General features: G+C 50.8%; 1 protein-coding gene and 1 long non-coding RNA gene across 4 annotated transcripts in view; one reads left to right on the top strand and one right to left on the bottom strand.

The window, feature by feature from the left end:
* The window catches only part of GABBR2 (gamma-aminobutyric acid type B receptor subunit 2), a 330,747-nt gene extending 316,314 nt beyond the window's left edge, over positions 1 to 14,433 (top strand). For all 3 annotated transcript variants that reach the window (XM_070251235.1, XM_023629734.2, XM_070251236.1), the window contains 5 exons: positions 35 to 259; positions 2,276 to 2,458; positions 5,015 to 5,144; positions 8,572 to 8,689; positions 11,841 to 14,433. In XM_070251235.1, coding sequence (XP_070107336.1) covers positions 35 to 259; positions 2,276 to 2,458; positions 5,015 to 5,144; positions 8,572 to 8,689; positions 11,841 to 12,006 — 822 coding nt within the window. In that variant the 3' untranslated portion in view covers positions 12,007 to 14,433. The remainder of the gene's footprint in view (positions 1 to 34; positions 260 to 2,275; positions 2,459 to 5,014; positions 5,145 to 8,571; positions 8,690 to 11,840) is intronic.
* On the bottom strand, positions 6,524 to 11,349 carry LOC111770688 (uncharacterized). Its single transcript, XR_011432539.1, has 2 exons — positions 10,906 to 11,349; positions 6,524 to 8,493 (listed from the first exon to the last, which is right to left on the bottom strand). It is a non-coding gene; the product is annotated as an uncharacterized lncRNA (long non-coding RNA).
* Positions 14,434 to 25,354: the final 10,921 nt, after the last annotated feature.

The raw sequence follows: 25,354 nt of genomic DNA, 5'->3' as shown, positions 1-25,354 counted from the left end.
AGTGACCATGTCCCCTTTCTGTTCACCGTTTCAGTTGTTCGGTTGTTTCTTAGCTTGGGAGACGCGCAACGTCAGCATCCCCGCACTCAACGACAGCAAGTACATCGGGATGAGCGTCTACAACGTGGGCATCATGTGCATCATCGGGGCCGCCGTCTCCTTCCTGACACGGGACCAGCCCAACGTGCAGTTCTGCATCGTGGCCCTGGTCATCATCTTCTGCAGCACCATCACCCTCTGCCTGGTGTTTGTGCCAAAGGTACGGGCAGCGGCTGGCCTGCCCTCGCCACCGGCGCCCTCACGGGGGTAGCTGGCTCTCCTCCACTTTCTGAAACTTTTACGTGTTCTTTTTTTGTGATGAACACAATTCACATCACAGAAAGTTTGGGAAATGCAGAAAAGTAAAAACCAGATGTTTCAGAAATCTCATAGTCCCACCACCCAAAAATAATCAGTTAATGTTTTATTTCAGTTGTTTTACTAAAAACTAATTTTTTTTTATTTCCTTCCAGTCTTTTTTTACCGGTTAGGCAGCGATGGTTTTTCAGCCAGAGCTGTAATTATAGCACACACACGTCACCGTCTGCCTTTTCACTTAACTTTTTGCCCTTTGTATGTTCCCACATTCATACCATCGTTGAGGGAGGATGTTCCATAATTTGCTTGTCCACTTGATCCCCTATTGTTGAGCATTACAGTTGTTTCCAGATTTTTTATATTATAAATGAAGTTTTTTCTATATAACATTTTCCTTGTTTCCAATTATTCCCTTAAGATAGAGTCACCGAAGTAGTATTAGTGGGTCAAAAGGAATAACCATTTTTAACAGCCACTTAACGTTTTCCATTTATCCAAAGGGCTGACCTTCAGGACCACCCTGAGAGGTATTTTTCTAACATTATCCTACCCAGCAGGGAGCAGGTGAACCAGAGACCTTGACCTCTTAGGAACCCCCTGCAGTAGGCTGGTCTGTGTGGAGGGAAGCCTGACCTCTGGGGGTCTCAGCACTAAAGGAAGAGCGGGAAACAGAGAGAGCTGGGAAGGAGTTACTGGCCCAAGTGGGGAGTGTCTGCCTTGAAGAAGGGGGAGAGGAGAGATGGCTCCGGGCCCATTGTCCCGTGAGCAGGCTGTCCATGGCACCTGCGTCCTCCTGGGCACTCGGTCAGTCCCCAGGCAGTGTCCGCTCTGCCCTGGGATACCTCGGGCATCTTCTCCTTCCTCCTCTAGCTGTCTACACCTGCCCAGGCCCAGGCCAATGCCAGACTCCTCTGCCTGCGCTCTGATGTTCTCCAACCTGTAAAAGATGCCAGCTGACTCTTAAGCCCAGCTCTGATGGTGTCACTGTGCTTTGTCACCTCAGTAGCTCCACACTGCCCTCCTGGCTCCAGGATCAAGTCCCCAACACTGGGCTGGCTTTCAGGACCCTTGGGTCTCCTCTAGTCTCCCCAGAGAGCCCTGTCCACCGTCCATACTGCCCTCCTCCGTAAGCACCCTGAGCCCCAGGCCTCCCTGCGTTTGTCTGTGCCCTTTCTTCCCCCGGCATGCCCCCACCCTCACCGTCCTCCCAGACCCTCCAGAAAGCCTAGCCCATGGCCCCGTCAGGGGTACTCTGGCCTGGTGAGCGTCTGAGTCCTGCCCTCCCTCCGCCCCCACTCTGAACCATGAAGTCCTGGTGGGCAGGGGCCATGGCTCCCGCAGCCCCTGCTCTCCAGTCATGAGCCCAGAGCCTGCCCAGAACCAGAGATGCTTCTTGAACAAATGAGTAAGATCAGGTCAAGTGACAACATTTTCTTTCATATAAAAATGCCTTTGTCAGTGACACAGCTGGTCGCCAATCTGCCCCTAAACTCACCAGTGGTCCTCACAAGAAAAAGCCTTCATCTTTGTCCACCCAATTGTCCTCACAGCTGTCACCTTCAGGGTGTGTCTTCCACTGAGCAAGATCTCAGGCAGAGTGACACTCGCTGGAGCCAGGCATGAGGGGCCCGGGTGGGCCTCGAAGCATGTTGGGGATGTGGGCAGAATCAGGGTCAAGAGACCAGACTGCTACTGACAAGGAAGGAAACTGAGACTCAGTGAGGGGCAGGAGCCCGCCCAAGGTCACACAGAAGTGAGTGGCAGAGACAAGCCTGGGCCCAGATCCCCGCACTCCGGGCCTGAGTCCTTCCTGGGGACCCAGGTTGCCTCCAGTGCAGGACCTGCTGGGAGGGGCTGGAGGGGGGGTGGGAGGGAGGGCGCCAGGCTTCTCTTTTCAACCCCACCTTTGTCCTTTCAGCTCATCACTCTGAGAACAAACCCAGATGCAGCAACTCAGAACAGGCGATTCCAGTTCACTCAGAATCAGAAGAAAGAAGATTCTAAAACATCCACCTCGGTCACCAGCGTGAACCAAGCAAGCACATCCCGCCTGGAGGGCCTGCAGTCGGAGAACCATCGCCTGCGAATGAAGATCACAGAGGTACCTCCCACAGCACCGGTGGCCAGGGCCCCGTCCTCCCGTCTGAGTCCCTCTGCTGGGTGCAGGGACTCTCAGAGCTGCCCTCCCCCACATCTCCTCCACGTCAGCCCTGCGTCCCGGCCATGCAGGCCCACCTGCCGAGGTTACGGCTGCAGGGACCAGGAACAACGTGAGCGAGAGAGGGACGGGTGTCAGAAATGACAGGAGTTACTGCCCACCTGGCCTGGCTCCTGGAGTCCAGCAATGCCCCGATGCAAGACATCCTCAGAACGAAAGGCGATCTTAGGGATGTGTGAGCTCCCAGACTCTGGTAGCTTCCTGAGTGTGGGGCCCTCTTTCCGTTTTTCACTCTCCCAACACAGCCCAGTAACCACCCACATCTATATGATGGAGTGCAAGTGAGGAGGAAGTGAAGAGAGGCTGTTCAGGAGGGGCTGTTTGCTGCAACAGACCTCACCTTCGTCCTGAACATCCGTAACTGGTTCAGGAATATTCCAGAGGCCATAACCAGATTGCTCTGTACCCAAGCCAGACCCTAAATTCTGGACTTTCTATACAAGAAAGGGGAAACCAAATTACCTTGCCCTCTCCAGCCCTCCCTTTGGGCCGGGATGTGGCCGCGCCCCTGGTCTGTGGGCTGTGTCTTTGATAGAGGACTTCTGATTCGGTGAGTGGGACAGCAAAGGAAGAAAGGAAAGTTTGTTGGTTAAGAGACTGGCTAAGTTGCTGTAACAAAGAGGCCCCAAAATAATGTGGCCCAAAGAAAACGTACGTTATTTCTCTTTCACGTAACGGTCCAGAGGAGAGAGGTCCAGGTTGGCGGGCAGTTCTGCTCCGCAAGGTCATCACTAGATGAGGTTCCCTCCCGCTTGTTGTCTGCCACTCCACAAGGTGTTTCACTCACCAGGACGGTTCAAGCTCGGTGGAAGGCATGTCCCATTCTCAGTCTCAGGAGGGGAAGAGAGAGGAAGTCCACGCAAGGGATTGATTGCCTTTTAAGCAAATGATACAGAATTGCACACATTTTGGTTCTACTCCAGTTACATTGGCAAGAACTTACACAATCCCACTAAGCCACAGGGAGGCTGGGAAATGTTGTGTCTCGCTGGACAGTCAGGGAAGGCGTGTGACTTGGGATTGCCTGATTAGATACGGGGCACCCAGTTAAATTTGAATTTCAGACAACCAATCGTATTTTTAGTATGGGTAAGTCTCATTCAATATTTGGGATATATTTATACTGAAACATGATTCGTTGTTATCTGAAATTCAAATGTGCCTAGACGTTCTGTATTTTTATTTGCTTGATCTGGCAGCCTTTTGCGGGCTCACAGTCATCTGCCACGAAGATGCACCGCACAGTTGTCTGTGCCCCTAAAGCCGATGCTGCAGGAAGGCACAGCCCTGCCTTTCCCCTGGAGCAGAGTTTCCGTTCCTCAGAGCCCGTTGCTGATTCTGTCTGAGTATGAGACTTCTCTGTGACGAGAGCTACCACACCCCTGTGCTGTGACATTTGACGTCAGCTTGCACACTCCAGTGATGAAGGGTTCACTTACTTTAGGGAGCTTGAAGCCCAAGCCACTGTCAAAACCCCTAAAATGTTGGGCTGTTTTTCCTGGAATTGAGTCACAATCTGGCTTCCTTTGATCCTAGCCATGCTGTTTGAGTCACACGGAAAAGGGTATCTCCTCCTCCACGTGAAAACTTATTAAACAATTTAATGGCTGTGCTCTTGACATCGGAACAGCACTTTACAGTTTGTGAATTCCCCTCCCTTATACTGTAGCAGGATGCCCACTACCCTCCCCAACCACTTCCCATCCCCCAACACACACACATTCCCCAGACTTCTCTGGGGTTGAAGTGCCCCAGGGCTAGCACCTGATTTTTATGTAACCTGGGGGCCCTGGGCTCCATCCTGATTATCCCCTCCAGAGAAGCCCATGCTGGGACCATGTGGGGCTCAGAGCTGGCCTGCAGACCCACCCTCCCTCTAGACCCTCCTGCCAGGTCTCGATAATAATTATGGTAGTGATATTGTGGCAGCAGGTTCCCCTTGGGTGTCCGGCACTGGGCTAAACTTTCCCTGTGTTGTCTCATCTAATCTCTACAACCACCCCGTGAGGCAGGGACTGTTGTTACACGGTGCTACAGACGAAGGAGCTGAGACTCAGTTCCCAGCGCGCAGCCAGGAAGGGGCGGCCCTGGGTTTGCCCCAGGCCTGTCCAGCCTCACAGCCTGCGCTCTGACCCCCTCCCACCCTGTCTCTCTGGGCTTGCTGGGCTGCTCCCTCAAGGCTCCAGCCTGCTCTGAACACATCACTGCAAAGCCCCGGGCCCTCTCATCATGGCTTCTCCTGGAACAGGAGCCGCAGGGCCCTCTGTGTCTCTTTCCAACGTGCAGCAGCCCCTCTGGCTCTCGATGCCCTCCCAAAGCCAGGCTGAGGCCCCGCCCTGTGACCTAGGAGCCGCTGCCTGGCTCTCAGGGCCTGGTGGCCAGGACAGGGGCAGGGGCTGGGCTGGGGGCTGTGACTCAGCTGGAGCCTTTGTCTTCTAGCTGGATAAAGACTTGGAAGAGGTCACCATGCAGCTGCAGGACACACCAGAGAAGACCACCTACATTAAACAGAACCACTACCAAGAGCTCAACGACATCCTCAGCCTAGGGAACTTCACCGAGAGCACAGGTAGGAGGAGGTGGGGCCTGGGACGGGGGACCTGGATACCAGACACCAGCCGTCCATCTTCCATTTTACAGATGAAGAAGCTGGGGCTCAGAGACGGGGCGGGGCTGGTCTGAAGTCACCAAGCAGAACGGGAGCATCTAGAACCCACGTCTCTGACCGCAGTTCAGTGTCCATTTGGTGCCTAGAGCTGGGATTTCTGTTTCTGGGTCCCCTGGGTTCCAGTCGCACTGGTAGACAGTGCACCAGCATTTCCAGGGTTGTTCTTAGGGTGTGGTTTACCTGTGCTTCTCTCAACAACATTGCACAGTTTCTAACGCACCTCGTCCGTGTACAGGAAAGGAATGGTCAGTAAGATATGACGTGACACTCGGTCTTCCCAGCCCCTGGGAAATGCAGGCCAAAACAACACAAACCATCTTTTGCCTACATTTCAGCAAAATTTTAAAAGACCCAGAGTTGGTAAGACTGTGTAGAAATGGGCATTCTCCTGCGGTGTTTTGGAAGTCGGTCTGGCACTCTCCAAATGGCAGATGTTAAATCCCTTGACCTGGCACTTCCACTCACAGGAACCTGCCCCTGGACATACTCCCACCCGGGCAAAGACGTAGACACACACATGCCCTTCACAACACTACATGTGGGCGAGAAAAACTGGAAGTAACGTAAACGCTCATCATTTGGGATGGTTTCATTAATCATGACACAACCAAACAAGGCAGGCAATACATTACAAAGTGAAGTGGATCTATTTGTGCAGCTATGGCCAGACCTCCAAGTGAGAAAAACAAGATGAAGACCAGCATTATGAGACATATAAATGTGTGTGTGTGTGTGTCTGTGTGTGTGTCTGTGAGTACATTTTTTAAACGATTTGGAAGAAGAAACATCAAATTGTTAACAGTCTCCACGTGTGTGGAAGGGACCAGTATGTGCAGAGGGTGGTTCTTTTACATTTCGTTTTATGCTTCTCTCAATTGCTTGCATTTTATCCTTAGCATATATTCATTAATTTGTTATAAAATTATTTTTAAGTCAATGAAAAATATTTAGTTTCTTTTATTCTTATTACATAAGTAATAAGTATTCTTATTATAAAAGCAATATTATAAACTTAAAGATATTGATTGTAAAAAAAATATTTAAATTGAGATAAGTAACAAGGAAATTGAAAGAATAAAAATTATTTCTAGTAATTTTAGTACCTGGTAAAGGTGGGCATTTCAAACCATTGGGGGCAAATGAATTATTCAACAAATTTCATTGGGATAAATGGGTAGCCATCTGGAAAAGAATAAAGTTAGATCCTTACCTCACACGTAACACAAAAATAAATTCCAGATGGATAAAAGATTTAAATATAAAGGGTGAAACCATGAAAGTACTAGAAGACAGCGTAGAATTTATTTTATAATCTCAGAGTGGGAGAAGCCTTTTTCAGTTTGATGCAAAACACAGAAACCACAGAAGAAAATATTGATAACTGGAACTACAAAAGAAAAACTTTTAACAAATTATTTAACAGTCCAAAAATCAAACAACAAAGTAAGCCAAAAAATATTGTAACTCAGGCGACAAGCTTATTCCCTTATATATAAGGAGGATTTTATATACGAAGTATATATAATGATATGCCAATTAATGAGAAAAAGACTCACTACCCAAAAGAAAAATGGGCAAAAGAGAGTTCTCATAAAAGGAGATACAAGTGGTTCTTAGGCTTAAGAAAAGATGCTCAGTCTTGCTCCTTTGTGAAGGAATGTAAACTAGATCTGCAGTGAGATGCCATTTTCACCTGTAAGAGATTGGAGATTAAAAAGTTGCCGAGCGTTCGAGGAAATGGGCGTTCTCAAACACTGCTGGTTGACATAGAAATTGTTCTGACCCAGTGGTCCCACTTTGGGAGTTACTCCTAAGGATGCATAGTTGACTCTCGTTGTCCGTGGTCATTTTGCTTTATAAAGGCGCTGTGACCGTGAATTCGTGTACCCTGACCCATGGCTCCCAGCGCAGAGACAGGGTGAGGTTCCCGCCGGCCTCTCGCAGGTTGACATTTTTGTCAGCTGATCAATACATAACTTTGTTTTCTGTGCGTTTCTGTTTGAAGACACCTTATTTAATATATCTTGTTGATTCGTTAATGTTAAGCTCGCTGCCAGCAGCAGTATACCTGATGCCTGAGCAAAGTTCGTCTCACACACGTATTTTCTCCGTCAGGCACATCACAGCGTAGGAACACTGGGCAGCGCTTTGGCACCACAGTGGGGCCATTTTAAACAGCAAAATCACCAACACAAGGCCCAAAAATGTGAAAAAAGTGGCACTTAATAGACCACAAAAAGGACACTTATTTACAGTAGGAGCTGAAACAAGAAGGCAGAGCCTTGTTCCGCCTCAGCTGGGCATGTGCACGTAGCGGGACTCAAATTTTTCAGTGCTCCGGGTGTGTCAGAAAATGACCATGAAAGCATTGCGAGTGTTGATTTTGGGGTTGCAAATAAATTTTAGCAAGTAGGCGAGTTCACAGATACAGAATTCGTGAATAAGGAGAAGCGACTGTAGTCACATGGGGACAAAATGGCATACCTGTAAGGTCGCCCCATGGAGCAAAAAAAACCAGCAAAAAGACCCCAGTGCTCCTCTCCAAGCCAAATGAATCCAGCTCCCTCAGGTGGGGCCAGGTTTTCATATTTTGCGTTTCTTTGAACCTCCCAGGTGGGTCTGAAGCGCAGGGAGGGCTGGGGGTGGCTGCATCCTCCGGGCCCGTGGCCGCTCGGGGCTCCCTCGAAGGGAGGCCCCCACATGTGGATCATGGTGTCACTAATCTGTTATTACTGGACAGATTCGAGTTAGTCCAACTTTTTGGAATTGTAAACCACGCTGATTTGAACAATCTGTACATGTCTTCACACACGTCCTTAATTATTTCCTTAGGGTAATTGCCAGAAGTGGAAATTCTCAGTAAAAGATAGGCACTTTCCATAGTGTTCAATGCTTACTGACAGTGACCCCCAAAAAGATTATGCCAATTTATACTCCCACCAGCAGTTTACTGTTACTATTCTTTTCAATTCTTGAAATCTTATGGAAAATATATCTTGGAAGATTCTTTTCTTTGTCATTACATCCTTATGCACCAGTGAAAAGGGCCTTCAGATTCGAACCTCTCATTTCAAAGTTCTGTTGCCTGCATTGATTTCCCCTCTTTTTTCTTGGAGGTCACAGGGCATGGCGTGCACATCCCGGCACACCCCTTCCATTCCGGGCCAGGCTTCCCAGCTCCTGGTCTGGGTTCCGGGAGAACACCCAGGGGGCATGGGCTCTTTTGCATTCTCTCTTCTTGAGCAGCATCCTAAAAAAAAGATTACATTGTTGATTTTTAAAAATTAAGTTAACAGAATGTGTTGTGATGTTGTTGTTTTGTGTTCAGATGGGGGAAAGGCCATTTTAAAAAATCACCTCGACCAAAATCCCCAGCTACAGTGGAACACGACAGAGCCCTCTCGAACATGCAAAGAGCCTATAGAAGATATAAACTCCCCAGAACAGTAAGTACCTTCTCCTGGAGAGCTGTTCCCCAAGAGGATGTTACTCGTGTACAGCACTTTACACTTTGCACCGTGTCTTCACGTGCACTGTGTATTTGAACTCCACCGCAATCTCATGATGCAGGTCAGCTTACGATGCTCACCTTACACATGAGAAAACTAGTATTCAGAAGGGGAGGTGACTTGTCAAAGCGTACCTGTTGCTAAGAGCGGGGATGGGATTCGAGCTCGGGTCTGTCCAATGTCAGATCCCACGTTCTCCGCTGTGGCACGTGCCTTTGTTATGTGTGAAGTTCAGCCTTGCTAAGTGCATTTGTTTAACACTGACTTACAGAGACCTGCTGTGCATCGGACCGCAGCGGTGAAGGAAACAGACAAAAAGCCCTCCCTTCGTGGAGTTTACATTCTGCCTGGTGACATGATAACCTAATTAAAAAGAGCCAAACTTAGCATGTTAAATGCTAGGTGCTTTGGAGGAAAAGGAAGCAGGGAAAGGGGTTAGGGGGTGTGATGTTAAGGACGGAGGTCAGAGAAGACTCCATGGGAAGGCCACATCTAAGCAGAGACCCGGGCACCTCAGCTAGCTTTGTTCCCACTGGTGACTTTTAGTTCTTCCCAGCTTACAGTGGATTGGAAGCAGAGATTAGAAAAGTCAGCTCTGAAACTTGGCCCCCGGGAAGTGACAACAAGCCACGAGGAACCAGCAAAAACAGCCAACTCACCAGGTGCAGGGTCACTGGGGGCCAGTTAGTGCTAGAGCTGATAGCCCCTCCCCCAGGTCTGCTGCAAGGCCCGGCCAGCTCGCCGGCGGACAGCCCAGAGCAGTTTCTGCAGGTGACGTGGCATTCGCCATCAGTCCCCTGCACTAGAGTGTGAGCACTGAGGGTGCAGCCTTCGTAGTCCCCTGGCCTGAACGCAGCTTCCAGCACTGAGCAGGTCCTGGGCGAGTGTCTGCTGAGTGAACGAAGAGGTGAGCTGCGTCCCACTGGAGGGCGGAGTGCCGCGGCTCTGACAGCGGGGACAGAGGCCCACCTGGCCTAGGCACACGGCCCCGTGGGGGCTCAGACAGAGCACCCTTCTCCCAGTCAGAGTTTATCCTTCAGCTCCCCTTTTCCTGGACTCTTTACTGACACCATCTTGCTTTAGGGAATAGATCATAGCTGACATTACACAAGTTCAGTCTTAATTTCAAAGTGAGATCTCCAACACTCTCATCTCATGATTGCCTGTGAAGTGTCTCTCGGGAGAAGCCTTCTGGCCGATAGGTCCTTAGGGAGTGAGGGCAGCCCTGCATCCGTCTCCCTCTAGTGGAGGAAAGACTTTCCTTCTAGGTTCTGTAGCTGGTCTAGCAATTAAATTGACATAAAACAGATTAACAGGAGAAAAACAAACAATTTCATACCCACATGTGTACACCTAGGAACCCCACAAAGATGTGGGACTCAAAGAGGTGACCAGAGCAGGAAGCGTTGTATCTTTTAGACAAAGAAACAGTAAATTCGGGAAGAATTCACGAGACAAAGGGGTTTGGGCTGGGGTTCGTAAAATGGTAAAGAAGTAACCACTTACGGTTTGTTTACACAGCCTTTCTGGCAGGAATTCCCGTCCCTGCTCACGCAGGCGTTCTACCCTCCTGGGAGATTCACCTCCTGCTTTCAGGGGGTCAGGGGAGGGTCAGAGTGTTCTTCCTGCTCCGGCTGTTTCTCAAAAACCTTTAATTCAAAATAATCAATATGCCAAAGTGGCCTTTTCTGGGGTGACATGTTCTGGACCCTACACCATCCATCTCAGAACCCTCTCAATGCGCTGCATACACGCCGGGGCACACCTCTTGGGCTGAGGCAGCCCATGAGAGGTCACTGCCTCCCCGGCTAGCGCTGTGGTTGAACAGAAGCGGGGGGGGCCCACCTGACCCAGTTCTGGTGTTGTTTCCATGAGCAAGTGCCATGAACTCTGTACCTTTCCCTCGTCTGCATGATGGGAATAGCAACACTTCTTTTGCCTCCTGGATTTTTGTGAAGATCTGGGTTTTTCTCCCACCTGAGTGGCCAGGCCCTGGGGACACGGGAGGCCTAAGATACAGGGAATGCAGCTTCCCAGAGGCAGTGGAGAGCTGCACAGATGCAACCAAGCAGAGCAGAGGAGCAGTAGCCTGGGCGCATTCCCCCCCCGACCCCCAGCAGCCTTCTCAATGTTAATTAAGGTGACTTACTGACCTGCAGAGGTGAAGATGATGAGAAGGGAGTTGAAAGGCAGCTCCCTGTGCAGTCTGCTCCTCCGTCAGTCCTGCAGACCCACCCCTGGCACGGCTCTGCCTCTAGATCCTTCTGGCTGGTTTCTGGGAGTTTACCAAGGGCTCTGGGGGCTTGGAGGAGGAGGGGTGTTAGCACGAAGAAGATGACATTTAAACTGGATCTTGAAGGGAAAGCAGTCCCTCGGATGGGGAAGTAGAGAAAGAGTATTCCAGGTGAAGGAAATGGTGTGTGCAAAGGCGTGGAAGGGTGCCCAGAGCAGTGTTTGAGCGGAAACGAGCCTCGGGAGGGGAGGGATGCGGGGAGAGGGGTAGAAGACCTGCCTGGAGAATTTGGTGAGAGTCAGACCTCAGGGAGCCCTGACTGTCCCGTCCCAGTGTTGGAGAGAGAACGCCAGTCACCAGAGAAGCCGGGGGACCAGGAAGGAAGCTACTGGAGTTGGCCCAGCAGGAAGGGCTGAGGTCCTAGGCAAGGAGGGGGCAGAGGAGCCACTGAGGAAGGACAGAGTGGCTGAGAAGCCTTTCAGGGATGGAGCCCAGAGCCGAGTCCATTTAGGGGCTTACAAGGGTAGGAAATGAGGACTGTGTGTTTGCAGCAAAGCCCTGTTAGAAGGACAAAGCTTTGTTCTTAGGAATCACCAGAAGCTTGAGAAGACTGCATCCTCCTTGGTTATTGGTCTCTCCCTGGTTATCCCCAGGGCAGTAGTTGGCTCCTGTAGGCCTGCATTAAATACCTGCGAGATGGGTGAGTGTTTAGACCATAGGATGGACAGATCTTGGATTGAGAGAAAACTCTGCTCCTCCCATCAGCTTCTTAGCCAAAGCGAGTCCAAGGAACTTTCTGGTGAGCGGCCAGATAGCCTTCACTAACACTCGTCTCTCTCTCTCTCCCTGCCACAGCATTCAGCGCCGGCTGTCCCTCCAGCTCCCCATCCTCCACCACGCCTACCTCCCGTCCATTGGAGGCGTGGACGCCAGCTGTGTCAGCCCCTGCGTCAGCCCCACCGCCAGCCCCCGCCACAGACACGTGCCACCCTCCTTCCGAGTTATGGTCTCGGGCCTGTAAGGGTAGGAGGCCTGGGGCTGGGGCCTCCCCCGTGACAGAACCACACGGAGCAGAGGCGTCTGCAACAGGGACACTGTGGGCTCTGGCTGCGGAGAAGCTGGGCGCCACGGCCGGCCCTGCGGGACTGCTCGGATGGCACGTTGGTGGACGGGCAGGGGCACTTGGCACCTGACCTCGCGCCTTATTGTGAAGTTTTTATTCTTTCACAAAGAAGAGGATGCAAATGACTTCTTCTTTAATGTCTGCAAAGAAGGAGGAGCTGGGGTATTTGAAACTTTGCAAAAACAAAAAGAATCCTAGACAAGGAGAGGGTCACTAGAACTCCAGCTGGAAGTCGTTGAGTGGCCCCGAGCAGCCTTGAGAAGAGGCGAGGGGCTTCTAGAGACACCACCTCTGCCTCTGCACACCATCACTGGCTGTGGCCCCCCAGGCCAGCCCTTCTCCCCTCTGGGGAAGGAGGTGGGCAGCTGCCAGCCCAGCCAGTCCCGGCCTTTCTGGAACGGGGAGTCAGCAGGAAGGGCAGCCAGGCGCAGCTCTGGGGCCGGCGGCCAGGGCCCAAGGGCTGGGGTCCCAGAGCAGGCTGACTCGAACGCCTCTCAGTGGGAACTCTCTGATAAATGCCACACATTAACACAATAACACCCGTTCCGGGACCGTGGGGATTTAGGGCACGTCACTGCAGACACGCTCTGCAGCATTCACCGGAAGTCGGCCATGCACCCACCACGTTGGCCATGTCCTTGTGTTCGTATCAGGTGTTCCCAGTAATAAGGGGGACCACCCGAGCTCATCGTGGAGTGTCTGTTCCCAGCAAACACGATAAAGAAAGAGTGTGCACTTTAACCTCTCTCATCAGGGCCCAAGGGCTGGCGGGGTGGTTGTTTTTTTTCTCCACTGACTTTGTTTTTGACCAAAGTGAATCGGGGGCATTCTGCTGGAAGAGATCCCTGTAGTGTAGGGGAGAGAGTTGCTAGCTGAGGGCTTCCCTTGGCTTCCAGAAGGCAGTCTTCCATCCAGACACGCTGGTGAGCTCTGCCCTTGGGGGTCACGGGGGTGATCCGTCAGCACAGTGGTTCTCATCCATAAGATCACTCTTCCCTTTTAACTAAACCCCAAAGAGCACCGGCCTGGGAGTCAGACCTGGGTTCAAGGCCTCACTCCGCTGCTGACTCCCTCTGTGACCTTGGGCAAGTCACTAGTGTCTCTCTGAGCCTCAGTTTCCCCTCTCTAACAAATTGGGGTTGAAATAACACCTGTGCTGCCTACCTCACAGGGTCACTCTGAGGATCAGAACTTGATCTCGTCCAGGACAGCTTCACACCAAACAGTGAAGCGGCCCCGACCCGTGAGGTATCAGGATGACCATGACCTTTGGCCCTCCCGACAGCCGGGGGTGTGGCCCAGAGAAGCACCCAGCACAGCCCTCTGCCAGGATCAGCCGGCTGGAGAGAGGCTCCTGATGACTTTTGTGACATTCCTAGACAGGTTCATTCTTCGCTAAAGAAAGGCCTGAATCACAACGTCCGGGACGTCTGCACAACTGAGCAGTCGCTCACTCCCTAAAGAAACCTAACGGCAGCTTCCACAGGCAGGCAATAATCTCTTCCCAGAGCACTGGGGTCAGGAATGTACTGCTGTCACCACCCGGCTTTGACAAAAGGGCCCACGGGAGTCTTACCATCGCCAACATTTCAAACACCCTGTTTCACGTAGCATAGCTTCCCCTCCCCTCCCCCCAGAGAGGTTATGGAGGTACTGTAGCTTTTAGGAAAAAAAAAATGTTAACACATCACAGGTCAAGTTGAAGTCATTGTCTGTTTAGGCACTAAAAATCGGTGTTGTCACTCACTGTGTATTACCAGTATTTACTTGCTTTCTTGATTTCACCAAAACCAGATTTAATTTAAAGGACCACATTAATTTTTCAAAGGGAAAGAGATAATTCATTGTACATAATATATACACACACACACGCACACACAAAATACTTGTAGAAATATTATTCCAGCATAGCAGGAAAAAAAACAAAGCATCGGACAGTCAGCGGTGCGTGTGCGTCCGTAACCCGTTGTGACTCCTGAGCGTGCAGCCCTTTTAGGTTAACCCGCGAAGTACATTCTCTGTCTTAATGATACTGTAGGTTCACCCGTTTTTTTAAATCTCCCCACAAATAACAAGACCCACAGAAGTGACTCTAGCTATTTAACGGTCCTGTTCTTTTATACGCAGCAAACACACCGTACATTTCCGAAGAGGCTTCAGCCTGAAGGCGCTTTCCAGTGATGTTAATGCACAAACGCTTTAAATTAGACTGGAACTGCCAGAATCGAGTGTAAATGAGGACTTTCTCGTACCCTTCTTGCATGGTATCAATTTTTAATAAACTGTTGCAAATTTGTTTTTATGAATAAAAGGAAAAAAACTGTCTTTAATGGCTGCTTTTCCCAAAATGCAGGTCAGATCAGGCCATACTCCTCTGCTCGGAAACCGAGGGGACAGTCCTAGGGTCACCTGCTCTGCAGGATCCCTTCTGTCAGAAGCTGCCCTCCCCTGCCTTATGCAGACAGTAACAGAGCAGCCCCGTCCCCACGGGACCCCAGCTTCTGGCCGCAGGTGATGGATCCAAGGGTGGGAACCTGACCTGAGCTGGGCCAGGAAGTCCCTTCCCCAGGGTTCCTTCCTGTAGAGAATCACGAAAGTCAGCCACGAAAGAGAGAAATGAAGCCAACACGGAGAGGAACAGGGTCAAGAGATGGGTGCTGATGGTGTGTGAGTTCCTGGTCAGCTGCTCCTGAAGGCCAGCAGCACCCTGGTCCTTCCTGTGTCAGGATGCTCATGCCTCCCTCAGATTCTCAGTTCCCCCAATAAACCACCCTTTTTGCCTATGTTAGCTCAAGCTTGGTTCCCATCAGTCGCAACCAAAAGGTTCCTGAGTAATGTAGAAGCCTGACTGCCTCCCCAGCCCCGGCTCCCCCTCCAGCCATGACAGCCCATGAAGATTTGGCCCCATGCTTCTTTCCAGCCTCCTCACCCGCCTCCCCCTGGACCCCGTAAACTTCCTCCACCACACTGGGCCCTCAGCCTGCAGCTCCATCTCAGATCCTCCCCCTCCAAGGTCCCCCCTCCTGGACCCCAGACATGAAATCCTCTTGTCCTATTTTCTATGCTGAGGACGCTGTTCCTCTCTCGGGACTGGGTGTATGCTCACGCTAGCCTCTCCTCCCCACACCAGACCATGAGGTGCCTGAGGACGGGAGTCGCACCTGCTTCCTCAAGGTCCCACCCACCATCAGGCCTTCCTGTTGGCTCAGAACAGGCTTCTATGAGGCTTTTGCAGAATTGAACATTTTGGCCAAGGCGTGTCCATGTTGGTTGCTAGATCTGGAAGACGGAGCAAGGGCAAGAGGGCCAAAACAGGGTGGGGAGGCCTGAGGCCATGTGACTGCGTGTGGGGTCTGAAACGGGGAGGACTGGACCCACAGGCTTCACTGGAAGGCTAGTCCCAGGCTGGAGTTTTAGGGTGCCTGGATCCCCACTGGTGAGCCTGCTGAGGAGCAGGCCGCCTGAATCCCGGCTCTGAGAGAGCCCTACTCCGTGCCACCCTTCATACAGCCCCCTACAGGACGTAGGGTGTTCAAGAATGGGAAACAGGGCCACCGCAAAGGAGGAACTTACCCAAGGTCACCCAGTGAGTCATGGCAGAGGCAGGAACAGTGTTACCAACCCAAATCTGTTTTTGCCTACCGCCCAGAAAGCCAAACACCGAGACGACGAGATTGCAGCAGAGAGAGGGTTTACTCACAAGGCAGCCATGTGAAGAAGCGAGAGCATGAGCCTCAAATCCACTTCCCCGAAAATAGGGACTCGGGTGTTTATGGAATGCGGTCAAGGTGGTCTGAAATGTGGAGAGAGGTGATGGGAGGTGAGGAGAGGTAAGGTAACTGATGGTCTGCGCAAGCGTAGTCAGACTTCATGCCTCTCCACAGGACCCTAGCTCACAAAATGGCAGTGTTAGTATGATCTGAGGGTGGAGTTTTTAGCCTCTTGACGTCAAAAGGTCACCTATCGGACATCTGTGTGGGCCCAGTTATCAGTTGGTTTGTCTCAACCAGCCTGGAGTGGACAAGGAGTTGTAATTCCTGAAGAACAGCTCCCACACCCATGACCATGGTGACCCAGGCTCCAGGGAGATGTTATCTGTAGGAGCCTAGTGGGAGTCAGAGAGCATATGGCCTAAACAGCACGGTTAGCAATGGGCGGGTTAAACAGCTAAAAGCTACCATCAGTAGTTGCAAAAGGGAAAACACTTTAGTTCCTAGCTACTTAATCATCAACGGCTAACTCTCTGCCCGTTTCAAAAGGACCAGAGTCCTGACTGGTCTTCCTTCTCCACCTGACCTAGACTCACAGACATTAAGAGCTAAGCAGGACCTTACGGGTCATCCGGTTCAACCCCTCGTTTTACAGGTGGGGAAACTATGGCCCAGTGACAGGAGCCAAGGTCAAGCAGAAAGTCATGAGGGCAGCCAGGGAACCCAGATGTCCTGGCTTGGAGACCCCAGCTCCTTCCTCTCGAGTCCACTTCCTCACACTTGATCCAGAAACACGGGCAGAACAGACACGGCAGGGAGACCCCCACAACATCGAGGCGTTTCTCTGCAGCCTCAGGTTCCTGAGAAATCTCCATACTTCCTCACTACATGTGGAATCAACCGATGAAAACACGTGGTCTTTCCTCTTAGCACGTCTGAAGAGAAAACTGCCCAAGGTGTTGAAGAGAACGCTCACGACCATCATCATGAGGTCCTTCGTGCCTCGTGTGGCCTTGAGGAGCCGGTGTCTGCTCCCCGAAGTCTACAGGAAAGGCCCGGAGCAGTGCTGCACTGCGTTCCTTCATGCAGGCTTCCCTCTGTCTTCTTTTGGTCACGACTGGCTCGTTTCTGAGGTAAAAATAAAATGAAGACTATTTCCCAGCCTCAAAGAGAGGCATCCTGGAGTTGCAGCCCTTCAAGAAAGCTCTGCCCAGAGGTCTCCCTACCCTGTGCCGTGGAGACAACCCTGGGACCTGCTCTGAGGGAGGGTGAGAAGAGGCTTCTGGAAACAGTGAGCCTGGGGCACCAGCCAGAGGCCTCACCTTCCAGGCAGTTCCTCGTGCTCAGCAGTTCCCTCTCCACAAGGGTCCTCCTGGGATCTGGATCTAAAGGCTTAGAAGCCAGGGACAGGGAGAGGAGAGGCGGCTGGGTTTTTAAAAAGCAGACTGGTCGCCACCAGCCTGTCCAGCTCGATGCGCCCCTCCTCTGGCAGCACAGCCCTGCCTGTGGGGGAGGCCTGGACCATGCAGGGAATCTGGAGGGACCAGCCCTGCTCCTGTCCCAGGACACAGGATTGGCTCAAGGATATGCTCATTATCTAAGCCCAGCCAATCAGAGCCCTTCCCAGGGTTTCCTACCACAATTTTCAGAGGGTCTCAAACCTTGCCTGCCATCTGGAGAAACTGAGCTCTGGTGACAGCCTCTGGGCTCAAAGATCAGCAATGCCTAAAAATAGATCGGCCCTTGTGCTCGGTTTTGAGCTAATACATTCCTTTTTCTGCTTACAAAGTCAGGTTTCTGTCACTTAGAACCAAAAGGAATCGGGGGCTCCACATGGGGGCTCACTGCTGCCTGAAACTCTGGAGAATTCAGCCCTCCTCCCTTCCCCTCTCTTTGAGGAGACATTTGCAAAATATTTCCCTGTCCCCATGCACACCGCTGAGCAGGGAGGGTGGGTAAGGAGGCATGGGGATCTCAGAAGCGTCAGGAGGCGAAAGAAGGATCAGTGAGCCCAGCTCGGTGCCCCCAGGAAGGGCCTGTGTCTGTCTGTGTTCTCCATCCTTGTCCCCTGCCTGTCCACCACCTCCTCTGCTGGTCACACCTTGCTGGGCCCTGAGGGGTAGGGTGTGTGAGCACAGTAAATGATTAACACTCTCTCTTGAAGAAAAAATGAGTCCCTCCCCGCCTCCAGCCCATGCCAGAAACCCCTGGCAAGTCCCGCAGGCTCATCCAGTCATGCCTGGCCTGACCTCCTGTGGTCTGGGGTGGGTCCTACCTGGAGATGACAGTTCACTTCCTGGTTCCTGCAAGTCCCACTTCTAGGAGCCCCGAGCCCCCAGTGAGGTCCCACTGAGCCCGCCTCTTTGTCAGGACTTGTGCTGGGCACCAGGGGAACAGCAGTGAACAGGACGCAGGTCTCCAGAAGCTCACAGACTAAAGCGGAGACAGGCACATAAAGAAGAAATGACAATAGCATGTCATCAGCACCCCCTCAGAATGGGGAGCCAGAAGATGATTCCTGGGGGCCAGAAGCTCCATACAGGGCTGGCTTCATGGGCGTGTGCCCTGTGTGGTCCCTTACAAGAGTCTCATACTTGGCTTAATGCTCTGCCGTCACTGTTTTGAAATTCTTAATAACTTTTGAACAAGGGGCTGGCCCAGTATTGTCATTTTATACTGGGCCCCACAAATTATGTAGCCAGGCCTGTCACTGGGCCTGAAGATGAGTAGGAGCTAGCCAGCTGAAGAGGGAAGGAAGGGGAAGGCACAGGGAGGGAGCAGGCCGCCCAGGTCCTGTAGAATGTGTATGCCTGCTGGGGCTGCTACAGCTACCCCGAGGCCAACTGGGTTGTCACAGGTTATCATTTACACTGGAATCCACGCAGCCTGAGACGCCTGAATGACCAGACAGCCCGCCTCCCGACTGTGTGTGATGACATGAGTCATGTCTCAGAATTGTCAGGCCTGGGTGCAGATTTCTACTTGTCCACCTCCCTGGCTCTGTGGCTTTGCGTGATTCACTCAACCTCTCTGAGCTTCTGGTCCCACATCTGTAAAACGGACGTGGTACCTCACCCAGGGGCTTATGTGGGTGAAAGTGCTTTGTAAGCCTGAGCTAATGCTTGTTCCACTCCCAGACGAGAGAACTGTAAGGTGAACAGCTTCCCTACGTGCCGTGGGGCAGCCAACGGTCATGTAATCCCCTGACAAGACTGTTTCTTAGGAGGGAACTATTGGGGACAATATCTTGAAACGCTGTGCAGGTAAAGGTGAGATTCTGAAGACAAGGCTGAAAGGGAGAGAGGGGAACAGTTGTGTTAGGAAGGACGGGACCTTTGGGAGGGGAAGGAGGAAGGAAGGAGGGAGGGGGCGCCATGAGCAGGTGGCGAGGCAGGGAGGTCAAAGGACTTGAGAACAGAGATGGCAAACGTGTGGTTTGAGTCATTTGTGCTGCTATGAGGTAAACCGTCTTCTTCCCTTCACCCCCTCCCACAAAATGTCCCTAAACCTTCGCAATGGTTACTATATGAGCAAAAGTCTTGTGGGTTTTGGTGGAAATGAAAGAAAGGGACAAATTCTATGAGTGGAGGTCACAGTGGGAATAAAAGAAGCAGCAACCGCAAGGTGCAGAGGGGAATCTGCTCCCTGCACAAGCAGGAACGAGGAGCCAGAGGCGCCCGAGAGCCTCCAGCTCCTGCAAACTCACAGAAGCCTGGGGAAGGCACCCGCCTCCTCCCGGGCCAGGCGTGGGAGGAATGGGAAGTGGGGATCCATCCCCTGTGGATTTTACCAGCGTCATCCCTGCTGACTTCTGAGCTCCATAAGTAACAGGAAACATTTTATCCTGTAGAACCACAAATCTCAAAGATCCTGAATGAAAAAGGAGAAACACTAGGAAGCGAGACCAGCAATCCTGTGATCAACTGGATCACAAAAGAAAGTCCACACTCAGTGCTTTGGAGGGGGTGAGACTGGAGGAGCTGCCAGCCGCAGGCACTGGAGGTGCTGAGAAGCTGATGGCTCAGCCGTCTTGGCTCTGAGGTCACGGCCGCGCTCTCTCTGGTCCACTGTGCCTGGGGAGTCAGGGCTCTGTGCCAAGAGGAAACACGTTTGATTTCCCTCCATCTGAATTCCAATGAGAAAAGCCCAGGGCAGTGTTTCTCGAACTTGAAAACCACAGGGACACCTTTTAAGACACAGTGTCGACTTAAATTGTTTTCATAAGAAAGTTACCTAAATATGTCGAACTGGATATAAACTCATGCCTATATCCTCCATATAAAAGCCAAACAAATTGGTAAGATAAATGCAAACAAAATGACAAAACTAATAAAAACCATGTTAACAACATTGGTGTAATGGGGTAGATGCGGTTTTGCTGAAAAATAATTTGCAGCTCCGGAAGGGAGCACAGCAGCACTGCTCCCGGGCGAGTTCCTCTGAGTTCCGCCTGCCTGTGTGATGGCTCAATTCTCACACTGCTTTTCTTTATTTAAACCACGGGGAACATGCCCGCGACTCAGCACGCCACGGCATCATTTGGCCTCCGGTCGGCTCTGACACATGACTTCTCTATTACACCACCTTTGTTTGTTTCTCATGAGCTGATGACAGTCATGGGCCATCTGGATAATATGCACAAATCGAATAGTGGTTGAGAGCGGATGCTCATTAAGCACAGGTGAAGTGCTTTCCAGGCATAATCTCATTTAGATCTCACAGGGACCCAGAGCAGGAATGATAATTGCCACTCTTTTGCAGCTAAAAGCACCCGGACGCAGAGGGTGAGTGCCGCCCCGGGTCACACGGCGGGATGGAGGGTGGGAACGCGACACGCAGTCCGACACGGGAACGCACCTCGCCACTGCTCCTCAAGTTGCCTCATCAAGAACTGGATTCAGATGGCCCAGAATATGCTTATTTAATTTGCTTTAGATTATCTTGAAATGAAAACACGATCTTTTTTAATTTCATAGATTTGCACACCTCCACTCATCCATGGCATCGCCTGAGGCTCTGAACCCCGCTCTGAGCACCTCTGGCCCGGGCAATGTGAGCAGGGAGAGGCCCTCCCTGCGCTGAAGCCCCAGCGAGCCAACAACATGGAAGAAGCTACACGGAGACAAAACCCTGCCCCGTTTCCCATTGCTCAGGTCCCCCCACCTCCCACCCTGACCACCGAACCCAGAGCACTCAGGCCTCCAAGATTCCCCCATGGTGGAGAAGCAAGGTAGGAGATGCTCGCCCTTCTGGCAGCCCTGGATGTGACATTCACTGCTTAGAAAGGACCAGGCTGGCAAAACTGCAAAACACCCAAATGCTATCAACAGGAGAACAGGGAAAATCTGATCTAGTATATTCACAGAGTGGAATATTATAAAGCAGTGAGAATGGAAAAAACTACAAGTACATGTGACAATATAAAGGAATCTAAAAAACGTGTAGAGTGAAAGAAGACAGACACAAAAGAGGATGTAATGTAAGATTCCATTGGTACAAAGTTTAAAAACAAGCAAAACTAATCTATTAGGCATCAGAATAGTGGTTACCCTTGGTGGTGATGGGGAGTGGGGAGATGGTATGGGGGGCTTCTGAGTACTGGTAATTTTCTGGTTCTTGGTCTGAGCACTGGTTACAGGCCTGTGTTCATTTCAAGAAAATTCACACTTCTGAGGTGTGTGTTTACATATATATGTACACATATACACATAATCACACACATCCGTGTACTTATATATATATACATACACGTATTTAATCACACCTCCTAAGTATATACCTCCATAAAATATGCCTTTTCCTGGGCAGGAAAGAAAATCAGTGTAGAATCTGTGAAGATTCTGCAGCATACAAGCTAAGACTGAATGTACTCCAGGAAAAGATGTCCTTCAGGAAACAGAAGTAAATGTCAAATCTCATCTGCTCTATAGTCTCGAGAAAAACTAATAAAACCTTGTTTCTATGAGACAAGAGATTATAGATAAATTGATGAGACAATGGGCTGAGAAGAAAATGAGAAAAGGTAGGAAGGAAAGGAAGGAGGAGGGAGCGAGAGAAAATTCTGGGATGAACGCAGTGTCAGAAGCCCACGCATCAACTCCTCCCCTCCCCCAATTTCTTGCTGCAATGACCCATCCAAGAGGGAGAAACCCATGTGACAGTTCTACCTGGACCGTTTCTGGAAACTGGAGTGAGGGTCTCGTGCACATTCCTAAGAGCTCCAGCAGTCCCCACTGTGTGGGAGGGTGGGGGGCCTCGCTCTTCCCGCTGTGTGGGGAGAAGGCCACTGCGAGTAAATTCTAACTCAGCAGTGGGAAAGCCCAGTGGAATGCTACCAGCACTTCTGGATTTGGTTTTGGGGCCTCCGTTCTGAGTTCAAAGGACCACCTTGAGGCTATTGTCTCAAGGCGGGGCCCACAGGGCGTCATGTGTTTCATGTGACTTCTGCAGAATAGACCATATGCCATCCACCTTCACTCACTAGGCCCCCGACCCTGTACGTACAGCCTGAGGGGGGTTGGGGGGTTGGTTGGTCAAAACCAGAGGAGGCAAGAGAGTGTAGAGTTCATGAGCAGCAGCCATGTCTTTCCCACCCCCTGGGAGCAGGTGGGCATTAAACAAGCTCTCCTCCCACTGCGATTAGGGGTACCCAAAGAATTCCTACATACCCTCTCCCTTTCTCCACGTAAGGGACTGGCAACGCCTTCCATCTGAAAATTTCAGAACCTCTGGACTCCCCAATGCTGCTGCTGGGGTGTGGAGAAAGGGGCCGGGGAAGACGGCCCCGCTGAGGAGAGGACGAGGGCCGGAGGAGGCCAGGAGCATTTCCACAGCATAGCTTGGTGGGACATGTGGGTTTCCAATGAGCTGAGTGGACACTGAGGAAGGTTGTGGGGGTCTCAGGCATCTTAAGAGAGCGGAGGGGGGTCGTCTGTGGGGCAGGCTGAGGAGGAAGAGGAGGCTGAGCTTCCAGAGCAGGCTTCTGTCTCCTTGCTGTTCTCAGAGCATCCTGAGGTCCCAAGTTAAACACAGGCGCAGTGTCTGTGAGGATCCCATGCATCATCTTCAAGGAAACGCCTTCTCCCATCAAACCCTCCCACTTTTCCACACGGCTTTGCAGAAGTGAGATCTCTCCCTCCCCATTCTCTGCTCTCTCCACAATGCATGTCACAGTGGGGAGGGATGACTTGGCAGGAGAGATGTCCCCATTTGCTTAGCCTCTTGGGGGTGACGGTTATGAGGTGTCTGCATGTGTCTGCCCTACCGTCACACCTCCACTTCTGGTCATGAGGTTTCTGAAGGAGCGGCTCTGGAGGAGGGGGAACCGGACAGTGACAAGCTTGGAAACAATGTCATGGGGACACAGTTAGAGGAAGGCTTGGGGGCAGTGGGAGTGCACAGCAGGACAACTATTACCTCCTGGGGGAGGCCGTCCCATGTAAAAGGTGTTGTCCTGTTCCTCATTTCTCCAAAGGGACCAAGGAGGACAGACTGCAGCGAATTCCAAGGGGACAGCTTTGGCTCAGTGAACTTAACAGTTTACATAATGAAAGAGAGCGGCTCATCGGGAAGTGGCTTCCCTGTCTCTGGAGGGGTTCAGATAGGGAGGCTGCAGAGAGAATTCTGGCTCTGGGTGAGAGGTTGGAATGGACAAGCCCAAGAGCGTTGTTTCAGGGGTTGCAAACTGACAACGTGCATGTCATATGGAGCCGATCGATGTGTTTGCTTTTGTTAGTACAGCGTTTGCCTACAAAATGTCTTATTATTATTATTATGTAAACAAAACCTGCATTTCTGGTTTCTCTTGAAACACATTGCCGAGCCAAGCAGAGGTGCGCCTTTATATAGGTCATATATTCTTGAGCTCACCGAGCCACCACCACTCCCTATTAACAACCAACATGGAGGCCAAGCGTCAATTGACATTTATCATTCTGCCTGCACTGTGGGGTTTTTCCTTATACCCAGCCCACTCAACTCATACATAGTATTACCCGCCTTCTTTCGGAAGCATTTGAATGGGTGGCTTTTGCGGTGCTCTGCGGCTCTCAAGCTTCATTTGAAGGAGTGGCATAGAGCAGGGCTTGTCTGGGTTCTCCCTCTCCCCCGTGCTCCCTGCAGACTGCAGGGCGTGCGAATAGCACAGGAATTCGCCAAAAGGCCGTCTGCACCCAGCCCCGGAGATAGGTGCCCAAAAACCTGACGGAAAGGAAAAAGGCAGTTCCTGGGATTTGCATGGACTGGTGGATCATGAAACCACACCACCTCTTCAGGACAACAGCCATTTTATATTCTTAAAGGGACATTATTCCTCGTTGAAAGAATATTGCTATCTAGTTGACTCCCATTTAGAAGAGCTCAGAGCCTCCTGTTACTTAATGAAACAAGCAATAAACAGGAAAACTATCTTGTCTGCTAGTCTGGAATAAAAATAGGAGGGTTTGGACGTGACCTGTATCAAATGAATGTTGGGAAGTCCCCACTAGCTCAAAGAAGCTGTGATTCCTAGAACTCATACTAATGCTAGCAGCTGACACTTACTAAGTGCTTTCTGTAGGCCAGACACCACGTAAGCACCGTGCGTGGTTTATCTCACATAATCACGCAATAACACTACGGGGTAGACAGTATCATGACTATCCTCAGTTATACAGATGAAGAAACTCAGGCACAGAGAGCTTAAGTAACTTATCCAGGGTCACACATCCAGTGATGATGGAGCCAGAATTCAAATCCAGAGAGTCAAACCCCAGAGACGCTAGAGAAGAAGTGATGAAGACACCACCAAGATTTGGTGCCTCATTTCCCATGGGACTTTCCTCTCCCCACCCTTTAAGTGACATTGCTACATTTCCGGCCAAGCATACCAAGAACACAAACCATGGGAGTCTAGTTTTTCATTTCTCTGGCTTATAAATTTGTGAAAATTAAACTAAAAATATTCTTCCATATTATTTGATTCTTTAAAATATAAAATAAAGAGCAAGTTTCCCGGGAACTAAAGTTCCTTTTGCAGAATCTGGTTCCTATTCCGAATTTGAAATGGAAAATAAAATAGAACAGTGTTCAGTGTCTGGCGTCAGATCACTGCTTTCAAGATTCCATAACCAAACGCTGTGAACGTGTGCTTGGCGGCGGAACGGAATTTCCACCGTGCTCAGTCTCGCAGCATCTGGCTGAGGCGGGACATTCATTACAGTGACCCTGCCAGGGAGCTGGGGGCCTATTTTGACCTCTGAGGTCATGATATATTATGAAGTATACATGCAAAACGAAGCATACTTTCTGTTGCCTAATTCAATATTTTATAGGAAAACTGCCAGTGAGAATACTATTTGCAAATGACTTCTGGGTTTAAATGAACCTAATTCCCTTAAAAATTATGTATTTGAAAATCAAGTGTCAAATAAGCATGAATTCTTTGGACTTATCAATTGAAAATGATACTACTCAAAAATAGATGTATTGGAAAGAATATGATGATGTTTTGCTGACCAGAAAGCCTAAAATTTTAAACATATTTTTCATAAGACTGT

Source organism: Equus caballus, chromosome 25, assembly GCF_041296265.1.
Source record: "Equus caballus isolate H_3958 breed thoroughbred chromosome 25, TB-T2T, whole genome shotgun sequence".
In the NCBI taxonomy this organism is placed as follows: Eukaryota; Metazoa; Chordata; class Mammalia; order Perissodactyla; family Equidae; genus Equus; species Equus caballus.
Note: the sequence above shows the minus strand (reverse complement) of the source record. Positions and strands in the feature narration are given on the sequence as shown.